We start from the raw sequence: 25,134 nt of genomic DNA on the forward strand, positions 1-25,134 counted from the left end.
GTGGGACGTAATATGTGTTATGATAAATATGACTGGGTAGTGTTATTCTGACAACTGCGCCTTTACTGTGTGTATTTTGATATGCTACATGGCCCAGGATAGTTTGCTATTGTATATCACATGATTCAATCTCTATATCTTTGTTGTGATACTACTCTAACCTTGATACCTATGTTTATGCTATGTCTTAATATGCTTTCTTTTTCAATAAAAAGAGAATATATTAAAATCAATGGGCGTCTGAATCATTTTGACATGTTTTTTAAGGAACATTTTTATGCATGCAGCAATTTTTAGACGCGCAACTCTTTTGTCCAAATGCATTGGGCATCCAAATTATTTTGACGTGCAACAATTTTGTTGAGCGACAACTTTTTTGTCGCAGCCAATTTTCCCTCAGTGAATTTTCGCTGCAGTTTCGCAAAAACATTTGCCGCAAATCCATGCCTGGTGAATAAATTCACCCATAACTATCCATAACCTATAAACACATATTACAGTTATCCTGATTGTGATGTGATCATGATTTGTGTTAATTGCTTGGACAGATTACCCTGGTTATGTGATTACAATTATGTGGGAGGAAAATCAGCAGCTTAACATTACAACTGTTTTTATGGGCTTCTTGTTTTGTTGAAATCTTGCTTCAGAAACACCCACACATTTTGTTCTTTAGTGCTATTCTGGCATTAAATCTTAATTACAGTACAATATAGTCTACTAGTTTTTGGAAGTATGTATTAGGCACATTCCAGCTCTGAGAATTAAACTAATTTGTTAAAGTAATCTACAGTACCTGTTAAACTTACCGGTCACTTTTATAAATTTTCAGGTAAACTGGAAGGCACAATGTTGCTTTCTCAAGGAGCTACTGCATCAACCTTGTTTATTATCTGTAAATATTAAAAATACTAGAATATATGTCCCATCCTTGATGTTTATCCCAGATGAATTTTTTTAGAACTTTATCATATATGAGAGCAAGTAAAATAAATTATAGTAAATCTCATTATATTACTGGGGGATATACTGTAATCTGATCAATATTGTAAACATGAAGAACAAGAGACCCCCATCTGTAGAAATCCACTCTGCACGAGTACCAGTGGGTCCTAGTACACAAGCCCCTTAGACAAGCAACTTTATTTTTTACAGTTTATTTTAACAGTTAAGACAGTTCTATCAAAAACAAATGGAACAATGTTATAGCTTAGAATTTGCTGACTTTTGGACACAAACTGCGTCCAAAAGTACTTGTACTTGGGTGCAAGTACAGTAGCTCTGAACTATAATCACAATGCAATGCGGCAATTTTTCTCACTCCAAATGCATTAAAGTCAATGGCCGTTTTTTTCTTTTCCACGTTTTTGCAAAATGTATGCACATATATATATATATATATATATATATATATATATATATATATATATATATATATACATGCCTGCTGAAAACATTTGCTCATCTCTAGTACCAGAGTATACAATTTCAAATCATACATAGAAGTTATTCTGTGTATTTAGTGGTGTTAGGTAGTTTAGGTGAGATTTAATGACCACGTATTTGCTGTCGTAAATATTGATGCACAAAAATGTTTCTATAACACACTCTCTTGATTACAGTTTCAATATGGCCTCTCATGTTGAATAAAATTATGTATTTTCATTTATATTTGTATATTGTAAGATCTAATTTACAGGGTACACTGTACCAACTGTATCAAATATGTATGTAATTTGTGTGTTTGTACAGTATACACCCTTCTATTGTTCAATGCTAAAAAAACCAAGTTGGCATATTATAAATACATGTTCATAATTATAATAATCATAATAAAGTGTATTAATATTTTAAGTATTTCATTAATAATTGATATGTTGTAAAATGAAATTAGTTAAGTCAAGTATCAAACTAAAGTGTCCCTATTACAAAATAATAAGCTGGGTGTTCTCAATGACAAAAGTTAATTAGATGCCTTTAGGGGAAGTCACTGATATTACTTTTGTTGTATTAAGTGAATAACTCTGGGCTAATTAGAAAAGAGAAAGGGAATATTGTATATGTACATTGCAAAGTCATATCTTGTATCTAATGTTGATCAGATTCAACTCTGGTTTTGCTTTGGAAGAAACAATATATTCTAGCTGATATAGGTGGATTAGTGTTAAATATCCAGTATATACACTGCAACTACATTTGACATGTTATCCCTAAACTAGCTCTCTCTGCTTCACCCTGGGCAGTATGAGGCCCGAGGTGTTTAGTAGGCTTTAGTAAACTTAGCAAAGCAGTTGTTTGTCAGATATTTAAAACATGGCCTAATTTTTTTAGTAAACATAGCAAAGCAGTTGTTTGTCAGTAGTGATGGGCGAATTTGGGGCGTTTCGCTTTGATGCAAAATTTGCGATACCTAAGGGATTATCATTTATTTCCTAATACAAAGTATAGAACAGATTCTGCTTTTCATCCGATAGCTTTGTAATATACCATTTTCTGTAGAAATGTTCACTCTTCCTGAAAATGATGCACGACTGTTTATTTATTCACTCTAATTAGAGTCCAAATACCCATAATTGATAAAAGAACTACAGTATATTTTAATCCATTTACATTTTCAAAACATCATTCATTCAGAGGGATTTCAAGTTCCCAAATCCATCACTTTTCTGTCAAATAAGATGAGGAAATTACACTGTGAGCCTAAGGGGAGTGAGAACTGGTCCCAAAAAGCACAGAGACAGGTTTCCTTTGTGTATTCCTATATGAGAAATCAGGTATCAATATGTTTATATTTATTTTGGCAGTTTAGATGTGTGTGAGAGAGGGCTACACAAGTAGTTGAGTAAAAGAGGTATGCTTCAGTATTATATATAGGTCAGTGGCTTTGTATGTTCTCCCTATGTCTGCATGATTGCGATGGGCGAATCTGTCCTGTTTTGCTTCACTGAATAATTCATGAAACTGCGAAATAATTCACGAAACTGCGAAATAATTCACGAAACTGTGAAATAATTTGTGAAACTGCAAAATAATTCGCAAAACTGCAAAATAATTTGTGAAACTGCAAAAATTCACAAAACACATTGAAGTCAATGGTCATCAAAATAATTTTGACGCGCAAGAATTTTTGACACGAGCGACAGTTTTTGTACGCATGACTATTTTGTCCAAATGCATTAAAGTTAATGGGCATCCAAATAAATAATTTTTTTTTCGTGGCAGATTTTTTGCAGGCAAATTTTCTACGTAGTTTTGCAAAAACATTTGCAGGTGGTGAAACGTGGAAATTCGTTGTGAATCCATACCTGGTGAATTTATTCACCCATCAGTACTGCATGAGTTTCCTCTTGGTACTCCAGACATATGAAAATAATATATATCTATCATCTATCAATCTGTCTTCTTATATAAGAATATATATACATGGTAATAGCTCATCATAAAACTGATGCATTCCTGCATTGTATGAATTTAGTAGCATGCAGTGTTAAAGGAACTAATGTGAAGTATTTCTATAAAGCCTACACAATCATACTGTCCCTCCCCCCACTTTTACTAAAGGAAAGATTAGTGTCAATATTTCAAGTCACAGTTATGTCAAATGTGTTTTTATGTTTTTGATGGATTGGACACAAGTTGCCAAAAATGTCAATTAAAAATCTTTTGCGATATATATATATATATACACATACATTGTATATGTACTGTATTTATTTCATTGTTCATATTTGAATGCAGCTTTTTTTAGACCTCGAATAAAGTGAAAACTCAAGTGGAAAAAACTCAGCAAATTTGGATTTAACAACTCAAAAAAAAATTGATTGAGTGTTCAGTCGAAAAAAATAGAATCGATTGACTGGGCGAAACCCACCTAAAAAAACTTGAAAATCATGAAGGCTATTAACATCTTCAAATGGTTCAAGGGATTTGTAATAATACTGTACAGATCATGGATTTAAGTTTCTATATAAGTTGCTATTAGGGATACAATATTTAATTTCACAGTTTTGCATAGTGAAAGTAAATACTCTTTCTATATAAATACTAATTTAAGATGTTTTATTTGACATTATAACACAAAATCAGATTAAAGCCATCAAGAATAATCATTATTATCCATCTACATTTGAATCAAACAGATGACTGACATACTTAAATGCCGAAGAATTGTGTTTTGACACTTGTGCCTTGATGATTTTAATTATCTGCATATTCATGGTCATAGCTTGTTTTTACCCCCTACAGGACAAGGGACACAACAAGAATCTTCAATATTTCTAACCCAGTGCAGCAATGCCACCATCCTATGTTCTTCATTTTTTGTAAGTGTTGTCCATCTTTCATCTATCTTTTGTGATTCAAAGTATTTATTAGCAGATATGAAGCCTATTATTCTAGTGTTTCCACAAATGGCATAAGCTTTTAATTAAACCCCTCTTGTTACCCTGAATGTTTCACATCTTCATGTTTCTACCCACACTTTTTTTTACTGTCTTTATGTAGTACAAAGTGTTTCTGTTAGTATTTGTCCTTCACAATAATTTTTAAACTTGTGATTTCATAATGTAACCCAAAAGGTAAAAGGAGTGTTATTTTGCTAAAGCAAATTCCATTAACTTGCATGTGACTCTATCACTCTTCTGTAGGTATGAGCCCTCACGTTATGTTGGAAGCAGGGTGTTGTAAAACTACAGTATGTATCTCACATAGAGACAATAAAATGGAAGCAAGTGATTCTTAAAAATATACAAATAACTTCTTTATTTGAAGGAATGATACAGCAATCTCATGGGAAATATATAATAATAAGAACAGTTGTTCTTGATATACTTACAAATAGAGTGTTTACTCATCAGGGGCCAGTAACCAGTCTGTGGATAGTCAACCTGCAACACTTGGATGCTTATTCTTGGGTATACCCAAGACTGTGATCATTCTGCTTTCCTTGTAGGAGCATTAGGCTGCTCGATAAATACCCTGAACTTAAAGGAATTGTTCAGTATAAAATTAAAAACTGGGTAAATAGACAGGCTGTGCAAAATAAAAAAATGTTTCTAATATAGTTAGTTAGCCAAATATGTAATCTATAAAGACTGGAGTGACTGTATGTCTAACATAATAACCAGAACATTACTTCCTGCTTTGCAGCTCTCTTGGTTTCCACTGATTGATTACCAGGCAACAACCAATCACAGACTTGGGGGTGACCACATCTGAGCTGCATGCAAAGGATCAATTGCAAACTCACATTTTTTGTTTTGCACAGCCTATTTATTTACCCAGTTTTTATTTTTACACTGAACTTTTTCATTAATGCTTACTCGTAGAGTAAGCAATAAAAAGAGATATCCTCATAACTAACTAACCTTATAGGGCCTACCTCCGGCCAGACTCCAGTATTCTCGCACCATACTGCCTATGCGGAATCCAAGAAGAGAAAAAGCTCTGAAAACTGCTCCCTTTTATAATAGAATTTCCTCACCTGGTCAGTTATGGAACTTTGAGAAGCTCACAGGATCAGGAAACAGTTTTCCCCTCCCAACTGCAATTTAGGCCCATCTTAGCTGTTGACTAACTTTAGGGCACTGCCTGCAAACATAGGGTAACTACTTTATAGTCCCCTACAAAAACAAGGCTATGGAGTGCATCAATATTGAATACAATTTACAAAGCATTTTTGTGAGTATTTAGAGAGCTCAGAGTTGCCAAAGGGGCTCCAGAGATGATCCATTCTCAAAAAATTGGTACATATTGGGCTTCATACACCTGGGGAACATATTCATTCCATGGTAGTTTATGAGTTCTCTTTGCCTTTGCTTGCCATTAGTGATGAGCAAATCTATCCCATTTTGCTTTGCCTAAAAATTGCGAAACTGCTAAAAATGCATTACGGTTTATTACACGCACAACAAATTGTTGTGCTCGAAATGCATTAAAGTCAATCTGTGTTTTTTCTTGTGGCAACTTTTTTGTCCAAATCAATTAAAGTCAATGGCCATTTTTGTTATGGCACTTTTTTGTTTTTCCGTGGCAAATTTTTCACACAGTTTAGCTAAAAAATTCGCAGATGGTGAAATGCAAAATTTCATTGCATTCCATGCTCAAAAAATACTTTCTTTTCCATGTTGCCAGAAGTTTGATAGATTATACGGGTATTAGGTTGAAAGATCAAAAATGCTTCTGATGCACTGATGTCTTGTTGAAATAAAGGTATGAAGAGAGGGGGGTGCTTATAGCAAACTCATTAGGGGTCATTTACTTACAGCACTGTAGAGTGCAGAGTATTATTTTGGATAGCAGAGGACAGAGTTTTTTTGTACCCACAATATTTTTTTGCTTATGATTTCAGCTTAATTGAGGTCAAAGTGCAATTGTAAAGTGAAAACTGCTTTGACCATAATTGCATCAGACATCAGTGCATTTTTGAACACTGCCGTAAGTAAATGATCTCTAATGAGTTTTCTCTAAGCAACCCCCTCTCTTCATACCTTTATTATTTTGACTTACAAAGAAGCAGAAGTCCATGATGTAGGGAGTTTGGTGTCATTGACTCTTTTTTAACACAGGCCTCTGTGGGAACCCTGGAGCTTCTGCTTGGTTTGGAGGTTAGGGTGGCTCCAGAGTTCCTCTGCATCAAAGGCACAGCTGCATGAAATTTGAAAAAGGGAGCAGAAGAAAGGCAGAGTACAACTATACTCAAGTTTAAGGACTGCATGTTGTACCTTTAATGAATGGGATTTTTTGTGCAACTTAGTTTGACCACAGCTGTGCTTACTGTCATAAATGACCCCTAGTATCTCTATTTACACTGTTACTGTACTTAAAATGGGAGTTTCATGAAAAACACACATCAGCCTCTATAAGAGAAGTATGACTCTCCAGTCCCATTTCTCTCCACCTCTGCTGTTGCTTAACCATCAGTATATGAATGGGATGATCTAAAGGTCTGGTTATAGAAAACAGAGATGCATGCATTTGTCAAATGGAGTTTTCACAATCAGGACAGATATCATGTGATTGTAAGCCTCCCTGTATTGTTATATTTAGCTCCAGTTTAAGAAATTAATATTTGTTCATTTCCTCTTTACATATACATATAATTATTCATGTCAGACACATTGTTACGCTTCTTTATAGGGAAAAAAACATTAACTAATCTGAATCTTTTTAATCCAAAAGAATCAATATTTGTTTGGTTTTGCATACTACAGTACATACAGAACTGCATACTTTAAACATGAAACTGACTTTACAAAGGTCAAATCCTTTTTATGTCAGTATAAATTTCTCATGCTTTGCTTATCTCAGATTTTCCCATAAAGCAGTGTGCTGTTGAAAATATTTCACTGCTGTAAACCAAATTTTTAGGGCACTTTTGACATTTTAGTATTATATTTTGAGGACTCCTCCTCCTGCCTGCAGCCCTTATCCACATGACTGTAAGGGGGTAATTTATCAAAGTCCTAATTTATCTCGATATTTTCTGGAAAAAAAAACTACCAAATCCGCATGGGTTAAAAACCTGTAAAAATCGTGAAAAAAAATGAATTGTACTCATTTTCTGAACCCCCCCTAAAAACTCAGATTTTTCTTGTCTTTGCCAGAAAACCACAAAATCTTCAGATTATTGCACGAAACCCAGCAAGATCAAAACATCTTTGGGACTTCTCCCATTGACTTATTTGCAACCCCAGCAAGTCTGAGATGCCAAATTTTCAGACTCTGACTTTTCCATCCTCTGGGTATAATAAATCATGAATTTTTCATCACCTGCCTAGGGCGCAAAGCTGTGGGGGTGCTGGGCAGGTGCCTGTTCAAAAGTTTACTACCTACCAATAGTCCTGCCAATTGCTCCCCTGCTCCTTCCTCCTTCCCTCCGCGTCACTCCCCCCTCCCTCATCACTCCCCTCCACCTTCTCGTCGCTCACTCCCCTCCCTCCCCTCCCTCCCCTTGTCACTCCCCTCCACTCTCTCGTCACTCCCTCCCCCCTCTTGTCATTCCCTCCCCTCCCTTCCCTGTCACTCCCCTCGTCATGACCCTGCCCTTCCTCTTCTCTTAATCTCCCCTATGGTGCATGCGCACTCACATCTGAGCGCGCCCTCAGTTACTAGGGGGAGGGGCGGGGGTAGCCGACCGAGCGCCTAGGGCATCCTGTCAGCTTGTTCTGGTCCTGGTGGGAGACCACTATAATGTGCCGGTATTTTAGCAATACTGATGCTAATTAGCACCTTCATTGGTGAAGGTCTTGCTTTATGATGGCTGGCGCAAGTCAGTTGTGAGTGTAGAAGCAACATGAAAAGTGAGCACTGGAAGTAACACTTTTTCAAGGCAGCTGAGTACCATTGTGTCCCTAAGTCCTTTACTTTGTAGCTTCTATATTCAGCAAAGGAATTGGTGTATTGTGGTAGGACACAAGTAGTGATGGGAAAAATTAGCAAATTTCGCAAAATGGCGAAAAATTCTTGAAACGGCGCTGGCGTCTCGTTTTTGATGGCGGCGCCCGTTTTTTCGACGCCGGCGAATTTTTTCCACAGAATTGCGCAAATTTGCCCATCACTAGACACAAGTGTAGATTATCCTGTATAGAAGCAAATCCATTTGAGTTGAGTGCTTAAAAATTTGTGCTTTGCATGAGCACATGTGCTAGTACTTGAACCCTAATATGTTGATGTATTTCATGTGTGCGTGTTTGTGTGCTGCAGCAAAATGGAAAGTGGGAAATCCTGGACAGACAAGGAGCATGTATTTTGAGTAAAATCTCTGTTTTTATGCATGAGATGCAAGGCAAGCTTGTAGCAGCTTAAGGGTGCAAATGCATTCCAGTATCAAAAGGCAATCTTTGTAGTAGATTTAATACAACATAAGGCTCATTTACCATTGATGGGCAAGGTGCAAACAGTAGAAAGCAACATTCAGTTTTCTCTTTAGCCTGCTTATTGTGCCCTAAGGTTTTTATGCTTCAGAATGGAATGCAAAGAATTGTGCCTCACGCTGTATGCAGTGCGGACTACATTTGAGGCTCATGGGGTGGGGGTGAGTAGCTTGTCAACTGACTAAGGCAGGCAATACATATAGGGCTCCCTTGTGCCTGATGATGCTGCACTCTGCACCTTGCACCATTTTATTTATATAGCACAAGGTGCAGAGGGAAGCTTCCACTTCCAACTGCTACAGGTGCTTCCTAGATTGTTTTAAAGCATATGTATACCCATGCCTTGCTAATCAAAGATATATACAGTAAATAATCCTAAATGCCCTTTAATAAAGGATCCTCAATGTTGTCTTTAGGTGGTCTGAGTACGGACAACTGATGAGGGTGCCACCATGATGGCTGATTACATTTTGCAAATGTATTAATGATTCCTGAAAAAAGTGGCAATTCAGTAATTAAGCATTTTTCCATAATATATGCACTTGGTTTGCTTAATATGTTCATAATAGGTCAGATTACCCCATTGTGTGTTCTAGTTCTATGGTGCAGTTTTGTACTTTCCACTTTACTGCAATGCAGTTCTATTCTGGGTCACTCATTGCTGAATGCAAAAGAAATATGTCCTTAATTTGATCAATGAACATGCACTTTGGCCAAATACATCTGAAAAAACTATGCTTGGCACAAATAAAGGTTCTTATTAACCCCATGGTACTTATTACTTACCCACCCCAAGTCCCAAACAAGTCTCATCCAAATGTAAGTGTGTTGTACCTTCCAATAATAAAACAGTAAAAAAGTTGTGCATTGGCAAAAATATGTATTATTTAAATTCAGGTTGCATATATTATACAATAATGATTCTCGCAGTGTATCCTAGCTTAGTAAAGTAGACACTGAAGCATGAATAATGAGTCAATAATTGTACATTTATATACATTTTAATGGGACACTATAAATAGTACTGACATGAGCATGTTTCTTTGTATACATTTGAATAATAGCTTGCAGTCCTTTTAGAGTAGATTTTTGACTTGCTAATACATCATAATATTGTGATATAGTTACAGAGGTTGAAAAAGACACTGCATCCAAAGTCAACAAAAATCTCTAGTTTGCCTCCAAAATATTCCTATATCAAGTGTATCAGTAAAAAAGGGTCCAGTTTATAAGAATGTGAAAATCTTATTGTTATCAGATAATGAGTATTATTTTAGATTCAATAACTTTACCTACTGTATTTACGAAAGTTTTTTATGGCAAAATGATTTCTATGAATTCTCAAGAGTTAAGGTGAAATAGTGATGTAAATCACACATATTCGTATGGTATATAATGGCTATAAGTGATTGGCTAAATTAAGAGTAAAATGAATTTGCTCTGTATTGTAAACCATTTTGGCATGCAATTTCTATTTCTCCTTAATAGCCTTTCATAAAGTCTGAATGAGATAACATTTGGAAAGTAAATCAGAATCAGAATAAAGGAAAATATGTGCTGTGCTAAATAGACCACAATATGTAGTAATTTTATATATTCACATTTATTCCGATATTGTCCAAGAATTTTAAGAAATGATCACCTTATTGGCTTTTATTGACTTTGTTAGTGGATTAGGAATAGTTTTCATTTTGAATATTTCTGCCCTGGGTGCTAATAAAGTTCACCTTAAGTATCCAGATTTCAATAATTACATAATTCCTTAATGAGGTGTTTTTAATCATCTTGCTGATTATAACATTGCCCCAATACTTTACAGCACTAGCCTCTGAGATCATGGTTTGTTACCCTTATAATGTAACATATTTAAATTCATTATAAAGCTTTTATTCTCCTTTAAATGGGCATTCAGCTCAACACAATATAAGATGATTCATGATTTTCAATTAGAATACATGATGTCTCCCTGTAATATTTTGCACTTTGTGACATATATTGCACTATTAATATTGCACCATTAAAGACTACTTTGTATATATAAAATTGTACAGTTGTGCAATTCTATTATATAACAGATTGACATCATATACTACAATCTCTGTCTAAAGCTTGAATAAATAATTTCTCAGCACCATATTTTAACAGGAAACTTTACATTTTTCCAACATTTTGCAACAGCTCATTGGTAATCTGCAAACGTTTAATCAAAGTAGTAAACAGCCAATATGTATTTCTGATTGTATTTTGCTTTATGTGATTTTGCACATGAAATGTTATTATAAATTATAACTATAAATTATTATAGTTTTAAAACTTCAAACACAGTGTCTTTTAAATGTTTGTCTTCAATTCTAAAATAAAATAAAGGCATTACTATAATGTTGGTTTTTGTGCTTGCATAAATCAAACCTAAAGTAATGATTACTCTTGGTGATGGTTTAATACATTTTTAACATGGTTATGGTCATTCTTTCTGGGGGTTCTTTACAAATGTGCAGTCTAGATGGCTCTGAGGCAGTAGAGATGAATGCTCGATAGAGAAGAACATAGGACTGATGGTGACAAATTAATTTAGTTGTAATAATACCATTTAGCAGCAACAGCAAGGACCTGAAGGGAATTGGCTTATACTAAAATAGATTCACAGAAGAGAGAACAATCCATTGCTAAATACTGTAAAAAGCACCATCCCGAACAGCAGTCCCCAACCCTTTTTATCTGTAATCATGTTAAAATGTAAAAATAGTTTAGGAGCAACACTTGGAATAGAAATGTTCCTGGGGAGTGCCAAAAATGGGCTGCAATTGACTATTTGTTAGTCCTGTGTGGACTGACAGCCTAGAGGAGGCTGTTTGGTAGTACAGGTATGGGATATATTATCCGGAAACCCATTATCCAGAAAGCTCTGAATTACGGAAAGGTGGCCTCCCATAGACTTCATTATAATGAAATAATCCAAATGTTTAAAAACTATTTACTTTTCCTCTGTAATAATAAAACAGTAGCTTGTACTTGATCCCAACTAAGATATAATTAATCCTTAATGGAGGCAAAACCGGGTTTATTTCATGTTTTGTTAAGGTATGAAGATCCAAATTACAGAAGGATCCATTATCCGGAAAACCCCAGGTCCCGAGCATTCAGGATAACAGATCCCATACCTGTACACCTGGATTTTATGCAACCAACTTGCCTCCAAGCCTGGAATTGAAAAATAAGCACCTGCTTTGAGGTCACTGGGTGCAACATTCAAAAGACCATTGAGCAACATGTTGCTCTCAAGCCACTGGATGGGGATCACTGATGTGGAGATAAACTGTGTACTGCTGTTGTAGTCTACAGTACTCAAAAATAATGTAATTAAAATAGATAAAGTTCACTGATCAGCCAAGCTGATAAAGGGTATGAAAGCTCTTAGTCTCATACCTGGCCAGGTTGAGATTGTTTTTATTGCTTAAGATAGAATATGATCACTTTGTCCACGTAAATAAGGGAATCGTTCATTAAAAACTCTCTAATGCCTTTTTCAATAATAGAACTCAAGGATATCCCTAGAGAGAAGTGGAGGGGAAAGTTCTGGAATTCTCACTGTATTTGGTTTATCTAGTAGATATATTTGATGTAGCTTCAAGAAAGAATAAGATGTCCTTTTAATATTTAAGAAAATGTACTGTTAAAATAAACTCTTAGTGCAAATTTGGTCTAGGAATTGTACCAATTTCCCCTTTGTTAGGGATTTTTTCTCCCACTTTAGGGAAAAAGTCATATGGCTTCAGAATGGGATTTTTCCTTTCTTCTATCTATAAATTGGGTAGCATTAAGAAAAGGTTTTGCTTGATGGACGTTTGTTTCCTCTGCATTATCTAATATGTAACTAAACGATGCAATGTATCACAACTGTAAACTGAATTGTTTGATTAATTCATTTGATTTACGATAAAGACAAATGTGTTATTGTTACAATTAAAGGACATAAAAGTATGCTTTTTTAATGTCTTTTTGCAGATCAGGCCCTCCATTAGGAAGCCATGTTTGGATTTTAATAGCCATTTTTCAACTAGCCATGGATTTCATTATTTGTGAATCAGGATCCCCAGGCAAAGCATACAAACATTTACAACAACCTTCACTAGTACATAGGATACATAAGGTTGCTTTGTGGAGTCCAAAAGAAATACTAACACTGAGAAACCAGAAACATTATTGGAATCCTATTAATTATTCTCCTGTTTTGCCAATAGAAAGAAAACATTATAAAACATATAATAAAGACCATGCAAACAGCATTTTTTCTAGAAATGTGCCATTAAAATACTCTACCACGGAAAACTCACATTATTCATCACAACAAATAAAACACACTGTCAAAATGACAAATCTGAACAGGAGTAAGCGACAGCTCCAAAGTAGAAGCTGGGATAACTTGAAACGTTTTTTGGACAATAAAAGTCAGCCAACGACAGTCTCTGAATTTATTTTATGGGGACCAACAGGGGATGATGACATTGTGGAGTCAAGCACATTCCCTGGAATTTATGAGACCACAAAAACCTCTACTGTTCAAGCCAGGACAACTTTGTTGGAAACAACTACCACCACAGCTTCCACAACCATAAATGCTAAAGCTACAACATTACAAAACCCAGGGATTCATCGAAAGAAAGCCCCTGGTAGGTTTAGCACAACTGACCCAAGTCCAGTTAATGGAAAGACTGCAAGACCACCAAGGATACCGAATGAAACTTCAGGTATTTATATTTAAGTATATTTTTTTATTTTATCATTTGATGAATTTGTACGGTCTTAGGCCATTTTCTGTAATGCATAATGAGCTGCTTTAGGCAAAAGAAAATGCATCTGTTCATTAAACAAAAACTTGAGTCATGAAAAAATGTCGCAGTACAACTTAAAGCTGTGCAAATGTTCTCCTGTGCAGTAACCCATAGAATCCAGTAACTTTTCATCCTTGTTTTACCATGAATGCATATTTGTATTGTTTACTACAACTATTTTATCGTTCATCATTTTAAAGAACGTAAAGCTTATTGGGGACGATAATGAACCACGCACTTTATTTCTGTGAAAAAAGCTATTATTTATATAGAATATGTAGTCACTGCAAAAATAAATGATGTTGGACAAAAGAATTAACACAAGTTTTGATCACATAAAACTTATAAAGGGATTAAAACAGAAATAGCAACAATCAAATATCCATTGTATTGTATTTCCTTTATCCAGTGAAGCAATGCAGAATAAATCTACAATTAGATGTGCAGTACAGATGTCTGTGTTTTGATTTTTTTAAAATTCAGAATTGTATTGAAAAAAGGAAAGACATTTTTAATGACAATCGTTTCACAATAAAGTCCATTTCACCCCTTTCTCTTGGCAAGCAGTTGCGGGAAAAGAGTTTGTGCCATGAATATTGTAACCATTGCAAAAAGGATATTGACATTGCATAATTACTGACTTAATGATAATGCATTTTTACACAGGTCATCAATGTGTTGATATATACAGTAAGAGGTTATAAAAGTCCACAGCATTTTATCTCTTTCACTTTCATTGTTAAATCAACCACATGTATCCCTAGGCAGCAATGTAGTTAATGTTGATGAGGCTTTCATGTAAATAGTAATTAATGCTGCTTTTTTTGTGGGATATTGGCTCTGATCCTGAGACAGTACACAAAAGCAATGGCAGGGTGCTTACACCCCCTGAACATATACCTCTTGTGGTACCAGGTGATGTACTGGGGTCAGAAAATTGCATTAGGGAAAATACCAGCAGCACACTGAAAACTGAAGAAGTGCAAGGTTTATTCACCCCAAAACATACAGAAAAAGGCAAAGTATAAGGGCACCCCGGGCCCCCTATCAAGCCTTGATAAAAAGCAGGGTGGCCTGAAATGCTGCCTTTTTTCTGTATGTTTTAGAGTGAATAAACCTTGTTCTTCTTCAGTTTTCAGTGTGCTGCTGGTATTTTCTCTGTACATACAGTAGACTTGATTTCTACTGGTTGCCAGAAAGGAAACTAAAATAAATATCATCATCATTTATTTATATAGCACTGTCAAGATACACATTTCAAATTAAACAATATAAGACATTGTTTTCAGGCAAAAAGTAAAAACTTTGTAATGGTCATTTTGCAGTCAGCAGTTTGCAAGTAAACACAATGTCCCTGTTAATATAAAAGTGGATTTTGTATTGAATTTTATTAAATATATTTAAATTCACTAAATAATATTCAGTTACAGCACATAATGTATTCATCATTTTCATTATTTTTTTTACAATTATTGTAATAACTTAGTTGTGCATTTTATGTTATTCCAAATCTCTAATACATTTCAAGTCATTAGTTTTATACTTTACTCCATGTGGCTGTGGCACTGAATCATTGAGCCAAAAGACAGCTATTGTAATAAATTACTGAGCATGCATGGAGCATTAAAGTGCCTACACTGAATTCTGAGATTTCATCATTTTGGCTTATTACAGTAAAATTACATTTAGTGATCATTGCTGGCTCTTCAGTTGAACATTAACTAAAAGGATATCAGTAATAAATGAATGGCCTCATATCTAGGGTACTTAAAAACAATTCACAACTTGTATTATTCAGATGTTAGCAGTAATCTAATTGATAATAACTAATGATAGATTGGTAATGTGAGTTTATTTAAGGATTGGTTAAGATGGATGGTCCTTTATCTTACATCTAATCACCAGGGATGAATGAACATTTTGCATGGTACAGTTTTGAGACAAAATTCATAGTTTTGCCAGTGGCAAAGTCTGGTTTGCTGGAAAAGGAACCACAAATGTCAGTAATATTCATATTACAAATTAACAATTCCGGAGTCAGAGCCATTGTCAGCCCTCCCCCTGTCTGGCTGCCATGTTTGGAAGAAATTGGCTACAGGAAAGCCCTTTTTTGTATAAAGAACAGTTTTAACAAAGCAGAAAGGAGAATCTCTAAAAAGATTTGACAATGTACATGCTATTGGAAATCTTAAAATTCATAAACCACAGTGTCATTTTACTTTCCCATTGACTCCAATTTGTTTCTGCAGGGTTTTGTGGATTTTTCCATTGTTTGGCAAACTTTTACTCAAAGTAAAAAGTTTGCTGATCGCTATCAATCACCGATGGTCATCCAAAATGTGTCCAGTTTATAATAGAGAGTAGCAACCTACATGGATGTTAACTGGGTCAAAAAGTGGCTCATGAGCACTTTGATGAAAATATTCCCAGCAACTGTAGCTGGTCTGGGCAGAAATGCTGTAACTGCTGTCTACATAGGCAGTTTTACTATTTGCTGTAGTTGCACATATTGAAATGGACATTTTTTAAACTAAGCTCTTAGGATATAATTAAAATATTGTATGCATCACTGCATGGAAGAATGAGTGCTGAACATTCATATATGTATTGTTATTTGACACTGCTATCTGATGCATCTCCATATGAATGCAGTGTGATTGTCTTAATGGGAAAATCTTGTCTGAACACAGCACCAGAAAATCAATGCTGCTCTGATTGTTCCTTTTCTTGCCATATCTGTATTTAAATATAGTTGCCGCTTGTCTGTTGTAGAACATAAATTCCCCAGGACCCCAGTGGCGCAAGTCTTATCAATAACTGTGCTGCTAAGCATCTCACAAAATCTAGAATCTAGAATCCATGATTTAATAAAAAATTGAATTTAATAAAAAAAATAACTCAAAAAAATCTGATTGGGAAAAACCACAACTTTTTCCAAAGTCGTGAACATTTCATGAGGGTTAAAACATCTTCAAATTGTTAAGGGGACATCTGCCATTGACTTTTACATGAATTCTGCAGGTTTTAGATGGAGTATTTTTGGATTCAGACTTGTAACTTGTAATATAAATCGCAAAAAAAAAACACATTTTTTTTACAGCATATTTTTCTGATTTTTGGCATCAAAATGGATGCCAAAATTGTGGCACAAGAATTGTGTCTTAATAAATGTCAGTGTGTTGGGGGTTTCCTTAACTGAGAAGTATCTAGAGATTTTTGTAGATAAATTGTCTAATTCCCGTGTTCACTGTTTATCATAAAAAAAGGCATTAATTTGAGGGATGAAAACATAATTTTCCCTCTTTATAGGTCCCTGGTAAGTCTTCATCTTGTGTATGCAGTGCAGTTTTGGGCTCCAGTCCTAGAGAAGGATATAAATGAGCTGGAAAGAGTGCAGAGATGTACAAAGAAACTGGTAAAAGGAATGGAATTATTACTAAATGCCTATTGATTGTGTACAGGATAATCTGAGAGGAGAGGATGTGGATCATTTGCTGCTTCAGAAGGATGCATTTTGGAATTTTGAACTTGATTGCGTAGCCACACAGGGTCTGTGCGTTACAGTTGAACTGCGTCTTACCCATGAGACAACATGTGTTGTGATGTGTCTTGTGACTGGAGCCCAAGGGGTTCTCCCTTACTATATATGTGTTATCCCTCACTATATATGTGTTATCCCTTATAAGGTTTGTAATATGAGCAGGGTTTTTTTTATTTTTTTAGTATGTATACTTTGAATATAGATTCGATTTAAAACAAGGGACACCCTTTTTTAAAAAAAATGGCTGATATGGGCCCATTTATCAAACCTCAATTTTTTTCTGGTTGAGGTTTCTAGGGGGAAAACTCAAATTTTTTGAAGGGGTGGAACTCAAATTTTTGGAGATTTATCGTACCCCAAAGTTGCAAAAAATCGGAATCTGTTGAGTTTATGTAGAAGTCAATGACAGATGCCCCTGAAGTTGTTTCTTGTCATTGTAATCTGTGCTGGATAATCGGAAAAAGTCTGGGTTTTCATCTAAGAATCAGGAAAAAAATTGAGTTTTTGGAGTGTAAATGCTGCTATACAAGTTGACTCTCGATTTTGTCGTGATGTTTTGCTGTTCCATTTTTTTCAAGCAAAATTATTGATAAATGAGTTTGTGGAGGGGAGGGAGTTTGGTCGGCTTTGTTTTCCTAAAAAATTATATTAATTGAGTTTTAGTAAATCAGCCCCTAGATCAGTTCACTTGTATTTTGATGGAAAAACATGTTTTTTACAAAATGTATCAGTTAATAGTGCTACTACAGCAGAATCCTGCATTGAAATCCGTTTTTCAAAACAAGAAATGGATTTTTTTATATCTAATTTTAAAATTTGCTATGGGGCTAGACATTTTGACATTTGCCAGCTGCCCTCAGGTCATGTGACTTGTGCTCTGATAAACTTCAGTCACACTTTACTGCTGCACTGCAAGTTGGAGTGATGTCATTACCCCTCCCTCCTACAAGCTGCTGTAATGTAAATAGAGCCTTGTCTGCTGAGCCTGTCAATTGAACAATAGGCAGGAATCAAGATAAGCTCTCACTGACACCACTTCAGAAGGATTGAAATAAAATAGTCCTGTGATCACTGCCCCCACTTACGTTTCAAAAATATATATATATATAGACATATAACTAGATAGGTGCACAGCCATGTTAATGCCTAGGTGCTGGACATAAATTCTGGTAGATTTATTTCAACGTTTCGGCTTACAAACTCAAGCCGTCATCAGGATGACGGCTTGAGTTTGTAAGCCGAAACATTGAAATAAATCTACCAGCTTTTTTTCACTTATCAAGACCTATGTGTGCGGAAGTTTTTTTTGTTTTATATATATATACAGAATGGAATGCACAACCATTAGTATGCAGAAACCTGGGTGCTAGTCTGAGAAGTATGTAGACAAAATGCAGGGATTGACAGCACTCCAAGGACCTTGGATGGAAAAAATATTACACAAAAATGAATGGCAGAAACACAGGAGTGCACTCCCAGGACTGATGACAGGGAATAGAAAAAAAAGGTAAAATAGGGAGGACATACTTGAAAACCAGAAAAACTTAGGAGGAAGTCTAGGAAGGGTTAAAATAGCTCAGGAGAACGGAGGCAGTAAGTAGTTAATGAAAAAAGAAGTATTGCAGGCAGGAAAGGAGCGCAGTGTGTGTGAGGTGGAATAGCAGAGGGAACTCACAGCTCCTTTACCTCATCTAGTAACCAGTAAAACAAACTAGGAAGGCAGCAAGGAGAGAAAGTTCCCCCCTCCAAAGGAATGCAGAGAACAAACTTACAGAACGGCAGGAGCTTTGATAGTGTCTGTGGGAGGAGGGGCTGCTAGTGCAGCTGTAGAGCAGGTCTTTTTTCAACCCAACTTAACTATGTAACTATTAGCATACTTTTACTATAACACACTTTTATGAAATACATGTTAAATTGTGTGGTTTAACAAGTGATAATGATATATGCCCAAGTGGTCCAGTTTAGACAGGAAATCTCAAAATCAAAAACCCAACATGACTTTTAAGAGAAAATGGATAGGATTTGGGTGGGTTATAGCATATCTAGTCATAATTTTTACTACTTTTGCTTTTTAAATGTTGGGGGAGGTATGATATATATATATAGTGATATATTTCTTACAAAATACACTGGGCTGTTCCATATTTTTTCAAGCACATAGTAGCACTGTTCTACGGGGCTTGCAATCTAAAATATTAATCTGTTTTTTTTAATGTTTTAATAGTATAATGTATTAATGTTAACAATATCCATCAAATGACAAAGGTGCACCATCATATACTGTACATCTAATACAATGTTGTAGGGTACATGCATATAGCTATTCATGCACTGGCCTGACTTTAGAAGGGGGAACATTTATAATGTTATATGTATTTTTCATTTGGTTTGTATTAAAAATGTCAGACTTTTTTCAGATCCTGGATAACAGTACTGCTAGATCTGCTCTCTAGGAATGTACAGAAATGTATGAAATATATATGTAACTTTGAAATGCTGTTTAATCCTTCATGAATCAGAATTTTTAATAAGTGGTTTATACATTCATAAATTCATAGAACAGTTTATTTATTCTCTTTACTATTGTGCAGTTTTGATCAGATTATTTATGAAATCTATACTGTGCATGTACTATTATGAAAAAAACACTAAAAAGAAAAAGTACATTATTGCAGAATAAAGCCTGTCAAGCGATTTGTAAGGTAACGGGTTATAAGAATACAGTTTGATTGTCCTATATGAAGCTGTGGTAATATAAGGCCTGCTATTATAATTCATTTGACTCCATCATCTCCCATAGTGCTGTAAGGAGTAAAGGGATAAAAGTCAATACTTTACATATATAGATAAATAGTTCACTACAATAGATGCAGTTATATTATTAGGCTGCAATATCATGCAAAGTGAAGCCTTCTGAAATCAGAAGGTATTTACTTGTCTTATGCCATACACACAGCATTGTCTAGATACCAAAAATGATAAGGCATCATGGGCAGAGACATGCAAATCACTCCTTGATGTTCCTTTGGCCAACTTTGCATACAAAAACGCTGGTTTATAGCACAAATACACCCTAATGGTTCAGAGCCATATATCCAAACTTGCAGACAGCCTGTTTCGATCTTTCTAGATCTCATCAGTGCAAGATATTGGAACATGACTTCTGAAAAGGGTAGGACTTGGAGAGTAGAGAAATGGGAAACCGAACCTGGTAAGGGTGAGAAGTACTAAAAGGAGCCAAAAAGCCCTTCACAAGCAATTGCATGCAAAGTGAAGCCTTCTGAAATCAAAAAGGTATTTACTTGTCTCATGCCATACACACAGCACTGCCTAGATACCAAAAATGAAAGTTTTAATTCTCCCATAAGACATCATGGCTGGAGACATGCAAATCACTCCTTTATGTCCCTTTGGCCAACTATACATCCAGAACTGCTGGTTTATGGCACAGATATAGCCTAATGGTTCAGAGCCATGTATTCAAACTTGCAGACAGACTGTTTTGATCTTGTTAGATCTCGTCAGTGCAAGATGTTGGAACATGGCTTCTGAGTAGTGAAATGGGAAACCGAACCTGGTAAGGGTGAGAACATGAGGTAATATGAGGAGGGGCCCTGCTCAAGAGAGCTTACAATCAAAGAGATTGCTATCTGTATCTATTGGTGACCTCACAAAGAAGTGTGTCCCCGGTGGTGTAGCCTTAGTTGAACATTCTGTGCAGTACCTTGGACACGAAAACTAAGTTGGTGAATCCCTAAGGCTTATATAAAACATGACAACATTTTATGCTAAACTAGGAAACATTGTAGAAACTCTAAACAACAAGGATATTTTGTGAAGGAGATGATGGGAAAAAACTTAAATGGCCGTAGGAGAGTTTACAAACTTTAAGGGGCCGATTCACTAAGCTCGAGTGAAGGATTCGAATGAAAAATACTTCGAATTTCGAAGTATTTTTTGGGTACTTCGACCATCGAATGGGCTACTTCGACCTCCGACTACGACCTTCGACTTCGATTCGAACGATTCGAACGAAAAATCGTTCGACTATTCAACCATTCGATAGTCGAAGTACTTTCCCTTTAAAAAAAACTTTGACCCCCTACTTCGGCAGATAAAACCTACCGAAGTCAATGTTAGCCTATGGGGAAGGTCCCCATAGGCTTGCTAAACTTTTTTTGATCGAAGGATTTTCCTTCGATCGTTGGATTAAAATCCTTCGAATCGTTCGATTCGAAGGATTTAATCGTTCGATCGAACGAAAAATCCTTCGATCGATCGAACGAACGTTTAGCGCTAAATCCTTCAACTTCGATATTCGAAGTCGAAGGATTTCAATTCGAGGGTCGAATTTCGAAGTATTTTTTACTTCGAAATTCGACCCTTAGTGAATCTGCCCCTAAATTTAGCATTTTGGATATAATAGTTTTCCAGTGATGTCATGTGTTGTACAGTATATCTGCATAATACAATAATAAATAAATATTACAGTATCTATCTACCTATATGTCAGAGAAATACCCCTTGCACATAAAACCATATGAAGCTCATATTAAATTAAATTCATTTTTTCATCCTTATGAGTGTATCAACTCTAACAAAGGAAATAATTTGAAATTATACCGTGGAAGTGGAAGAAGTTTCAATATCACAGATTTAAATAACAAATCAGTCTTTCGTTGCAATATAGAATATAAGTACATAATGATGTTGCACATAAAACCATGAGATGGTTCATCTAAACTGAATATGATGGTGCATTTCAAAAACACTGATGCAAGATACATTGTCTCTTAGAAAACTAAATGCCAGTTTTATTACCAGTCATTTAGGGGAATGATTTACATAAATGTGCCCATGTTTTGCTGATGCATTCCTTTTAGTAGTTATTAAAATGAAAGTAAAATAAAATGCACCTTCCTAAAGTTTAATTGCAACTTAAGTAACTTGGAGTTTGTTCAACTCTTTGTTAGTAGACTTTTTGCAGCATATTTCACTTGCCATGACCCTATTGTTTCTTCTTGCAGCTTGTTGTAGACAGAATTGGTGTAATTCTAGGTACTACTTTTAATTGGGTTTTTATAAGTATTTATCCAGTGTTCTTTCTCCTAAACTCAATCACAAAAAACCCTAAAGTTTTTTTATGATCATGTTTTCTCCACTGCTAGCATATTTAAATAATAATTTAAATTTAATAACTACTTCATGGTAATTTATATTGACTGCAAGTTTTGAGATGTTTAACAGTTAACCCCCCCGACCTTCATTCCAAGAGAATTGTGGACAAAGATTTGATTTAAATAACAGTAGAACACAACCTCTGCTGCATGATTTGATGGGGCAGAGTGACTAGTATACACATTTTTTTCTGTCTTTTTCTGAGTAAATTCTAGCAGCCTGCATTTCAAAGGTCATTGACTTTCCACCAGTCAGCCCACCCCATAAAACAAGCAGCAGTACAGTTTAAAGGTCTTCAGTTAGCAAGGGAACAGAGGATAGCAACATTACAATAAACACATTTTAAAATTTGTCATCATCATAAACTACAAAAACAAGATGTTTTGGGCATGTTTTGTACCAGTGCATTGCACTTGTGTTTATAAATCATATCTCACCTCCTTAGCATCTTCTACTTTGCTTGCTGAGAACTTAAATGCATATATATATATATATATATATATATATATATATATATATATAGATTTTAGACATGCAATAAATCTTGCTAAACCTGTTATGTCCATGTCAAGCACCACCCTTCAATGCAGGAACCCACAAGAGAACTCATTTACAAACACATCAAAGAATATCAAAGCACAAATCAAAGTAAAAAACTCATCAATTCAAGTGATCCAGGTGCTCCAGACCCTGATCCTCAGTGTAAGAAAGTGGAAAGAGGTGATGGTCACTAACAAAAAGTGTAAAAAAATGTTCAGCTGATGAAGGAAACCCTTAATTGTATAGAAATATTGACATAGTCTAGTAAAGTAACTTTGCTTCCATTTATTTTTTGCAAAGGCAAGCATGTTAATTTTGTCACAAGCAATTACAGTCTGCCAAAAAATCCTACTCAGAGATTCTTGATCCAATGAGTACTTGAAGATCTATAATAAAAAAAAGGATTCCTCTTAACTGTGCACAGAATGCCTAATTTTACCTACAAAGTCAGTTTATATGGACGCACAAGCTAAATGCAAGAGCAAAATTAGGGTGGAATTTTTTTCTGTGGATTTAACTATTTAAAATGCCTTCTAATTTTGTGTTTCCCTGCCATAAACTCATACGCATAAACAAAGTTGATATAAGCTGGTATATTTACTGTTTATTTTTAATTAGTATTGCATGTATGGGATCTCTTATCCAGAAGCTTAATATCCAGAAAGCTAATAAAAGACCAATACAATAGAGACCATTTAAAGCAAATAATAACTTTTTTTTAAAAAGTTTCCTTTTATTATAAAGCAGTAACTTGTACTTAATAGTAACTGCAGTTAGCTTCTTTTTTTTTTTTTTAAAATATTTTATTTGGTTTTCACAATAAAACAGTTAGCTTCTTAAATCCATATTGTTGGCAAAACAATCCTATTTGGTTCATGTACACCCAGTCAACTTGGCCCAGCCCTGACTCTTGTAAATCTGATCATATAGATTAAATACAGATTAATACTCTTAACCAAACAAACTGTTATTAACCTCTTTAACTCATAATCATCAGCGATGGGCGAATTTGTTTTGTTTCTGTTCGCCAAAAAACTTGAGAATTTCCTTCGAAGCGGCGAAAAATTCACGAAAAGCGAGTTTTGACGCCGGCATCAATTCGCGGGCGTCAAAATCAATCCCGGCGACAATTGCTAAACTGGTGAATTTTTATCCAATTGCATTAAAGTCAATGGGCGTGCGGTAAATTGCCGGTTGGCGTCGGAATAGTCGCCGGCATCCAAAAACCTTTGATTTGGCGGCATTATGTGGGAATTCGCTGCCAATTCGCACCTATCACTAATAATCAGTTAATGCTGAGAGCTAATCTTTTGTTGTCAGAACATGCCTGAATGGCTCATCAGCAATTGGTAAATTGCCCTTTCAGCATTTAAAGCCAAGGAATACCAGGAGAGTAGTTGTTTGTGTTGTGGAATGAACTTAAAACTAGAAAAAATAATATTCAATACAAACAAAAACCTTTGCTTCTCAAATGTAAATTTGTACAATTTATACTTTAGCAATTCATTTATATGTCATGATTATTTCAGTATGTTTATTCCTTTTTCTAAAACCAACCTTTGACTGTTTGAGACTGTTTAGCTTTAACAAAGGCCACGCACTAGAGTACTTTAAGTCTGAACATTATCAGAAGCTGGCTGATTTGAAATTCAAGACTCACTGCCAGAAATGCATGCCAATTAATTATCTGAGTGGCAGCTGGCGTAGAATAATAATGAGAGCAATTGAGCTTTTCCTTGATTCCTTTAATAAATGGACCAAGGAAAGTGTTACCAATATTTCTTCTATAGGATACCTGTGCATATATAGCATGTCAGTCATACTGTATAGCCAGATTTAGACAAATAATGATATATTACCTTCTTTAGTCTGTTGCCTTTCTTAGAGTAATGCTCATTTTGCTCCAGTGATGCCACCCATTGATGAATCACATACCTTTTTCAGAACCCCACTGATTTCCATTCTTTTTCACTGACATTGGCAAATAAAATAGCTTTCAACCTTTTTTTAACACTTTTCAATCTCAGCAAGGATTGTGATGATATTGTACAAATGCGATTAGTTCAGTTGTATCTGAGCATCTACCCCATGCAGATCACAAAAAATTGTCTTTCCGTGACAAAGAGAAATATTATATATGGGTGACATATCTTGTTTGCTCAAAACTGTA

The 25,134-nt window shown here is 35.2% G+C and overlaps 1 protein-coding gene across 5 annotated transcripts in view; it reads left to right on the forward strand.

The window, feature by feature from the left end:
* The window catches only part of ajap1.L (adherens junctions associated protein 1 L homeolog), a 138,301-nt gene that overhangs the window by 55,589 nt on the left and 57,578 nt on the right, over nt 1-25,134 (forward strand). For 4 of the 5 annotated variants that reach the window (XM_018226106.2, XM_041569407.1, XM_018226107.2 and 1 more), the window contains one exon: nt 12,879-13,621. In XM_018226106.2, coding sequence (XP_018081595.1) covers nt 12,879-13,621 — 743 coding nt within the window. Of the gene's footprint in view, nt 1-4,245; nt 4,323-12,878; nt 13,622-25,134 lie in introns of all 5 variants that reach the window. The other variant, XM_018226104.2, reaches the window with a different exon arrangement.

Source organism: Xenopus laevis, chromosome 7L (genome assembly GCF_017654675.1).
Source record: "Xenopus laevis strain J_2021 chromosome 7L, Xenopus_laevis_v10.1, whole genome shotgun sequence".
NCBI classification, from domain to species: domain Eukaryota; kingdom Metazoa; phylum Chordata; class Amphibia; order Anura; family Pipidae; genus Xenopus; species Xenopus laevis.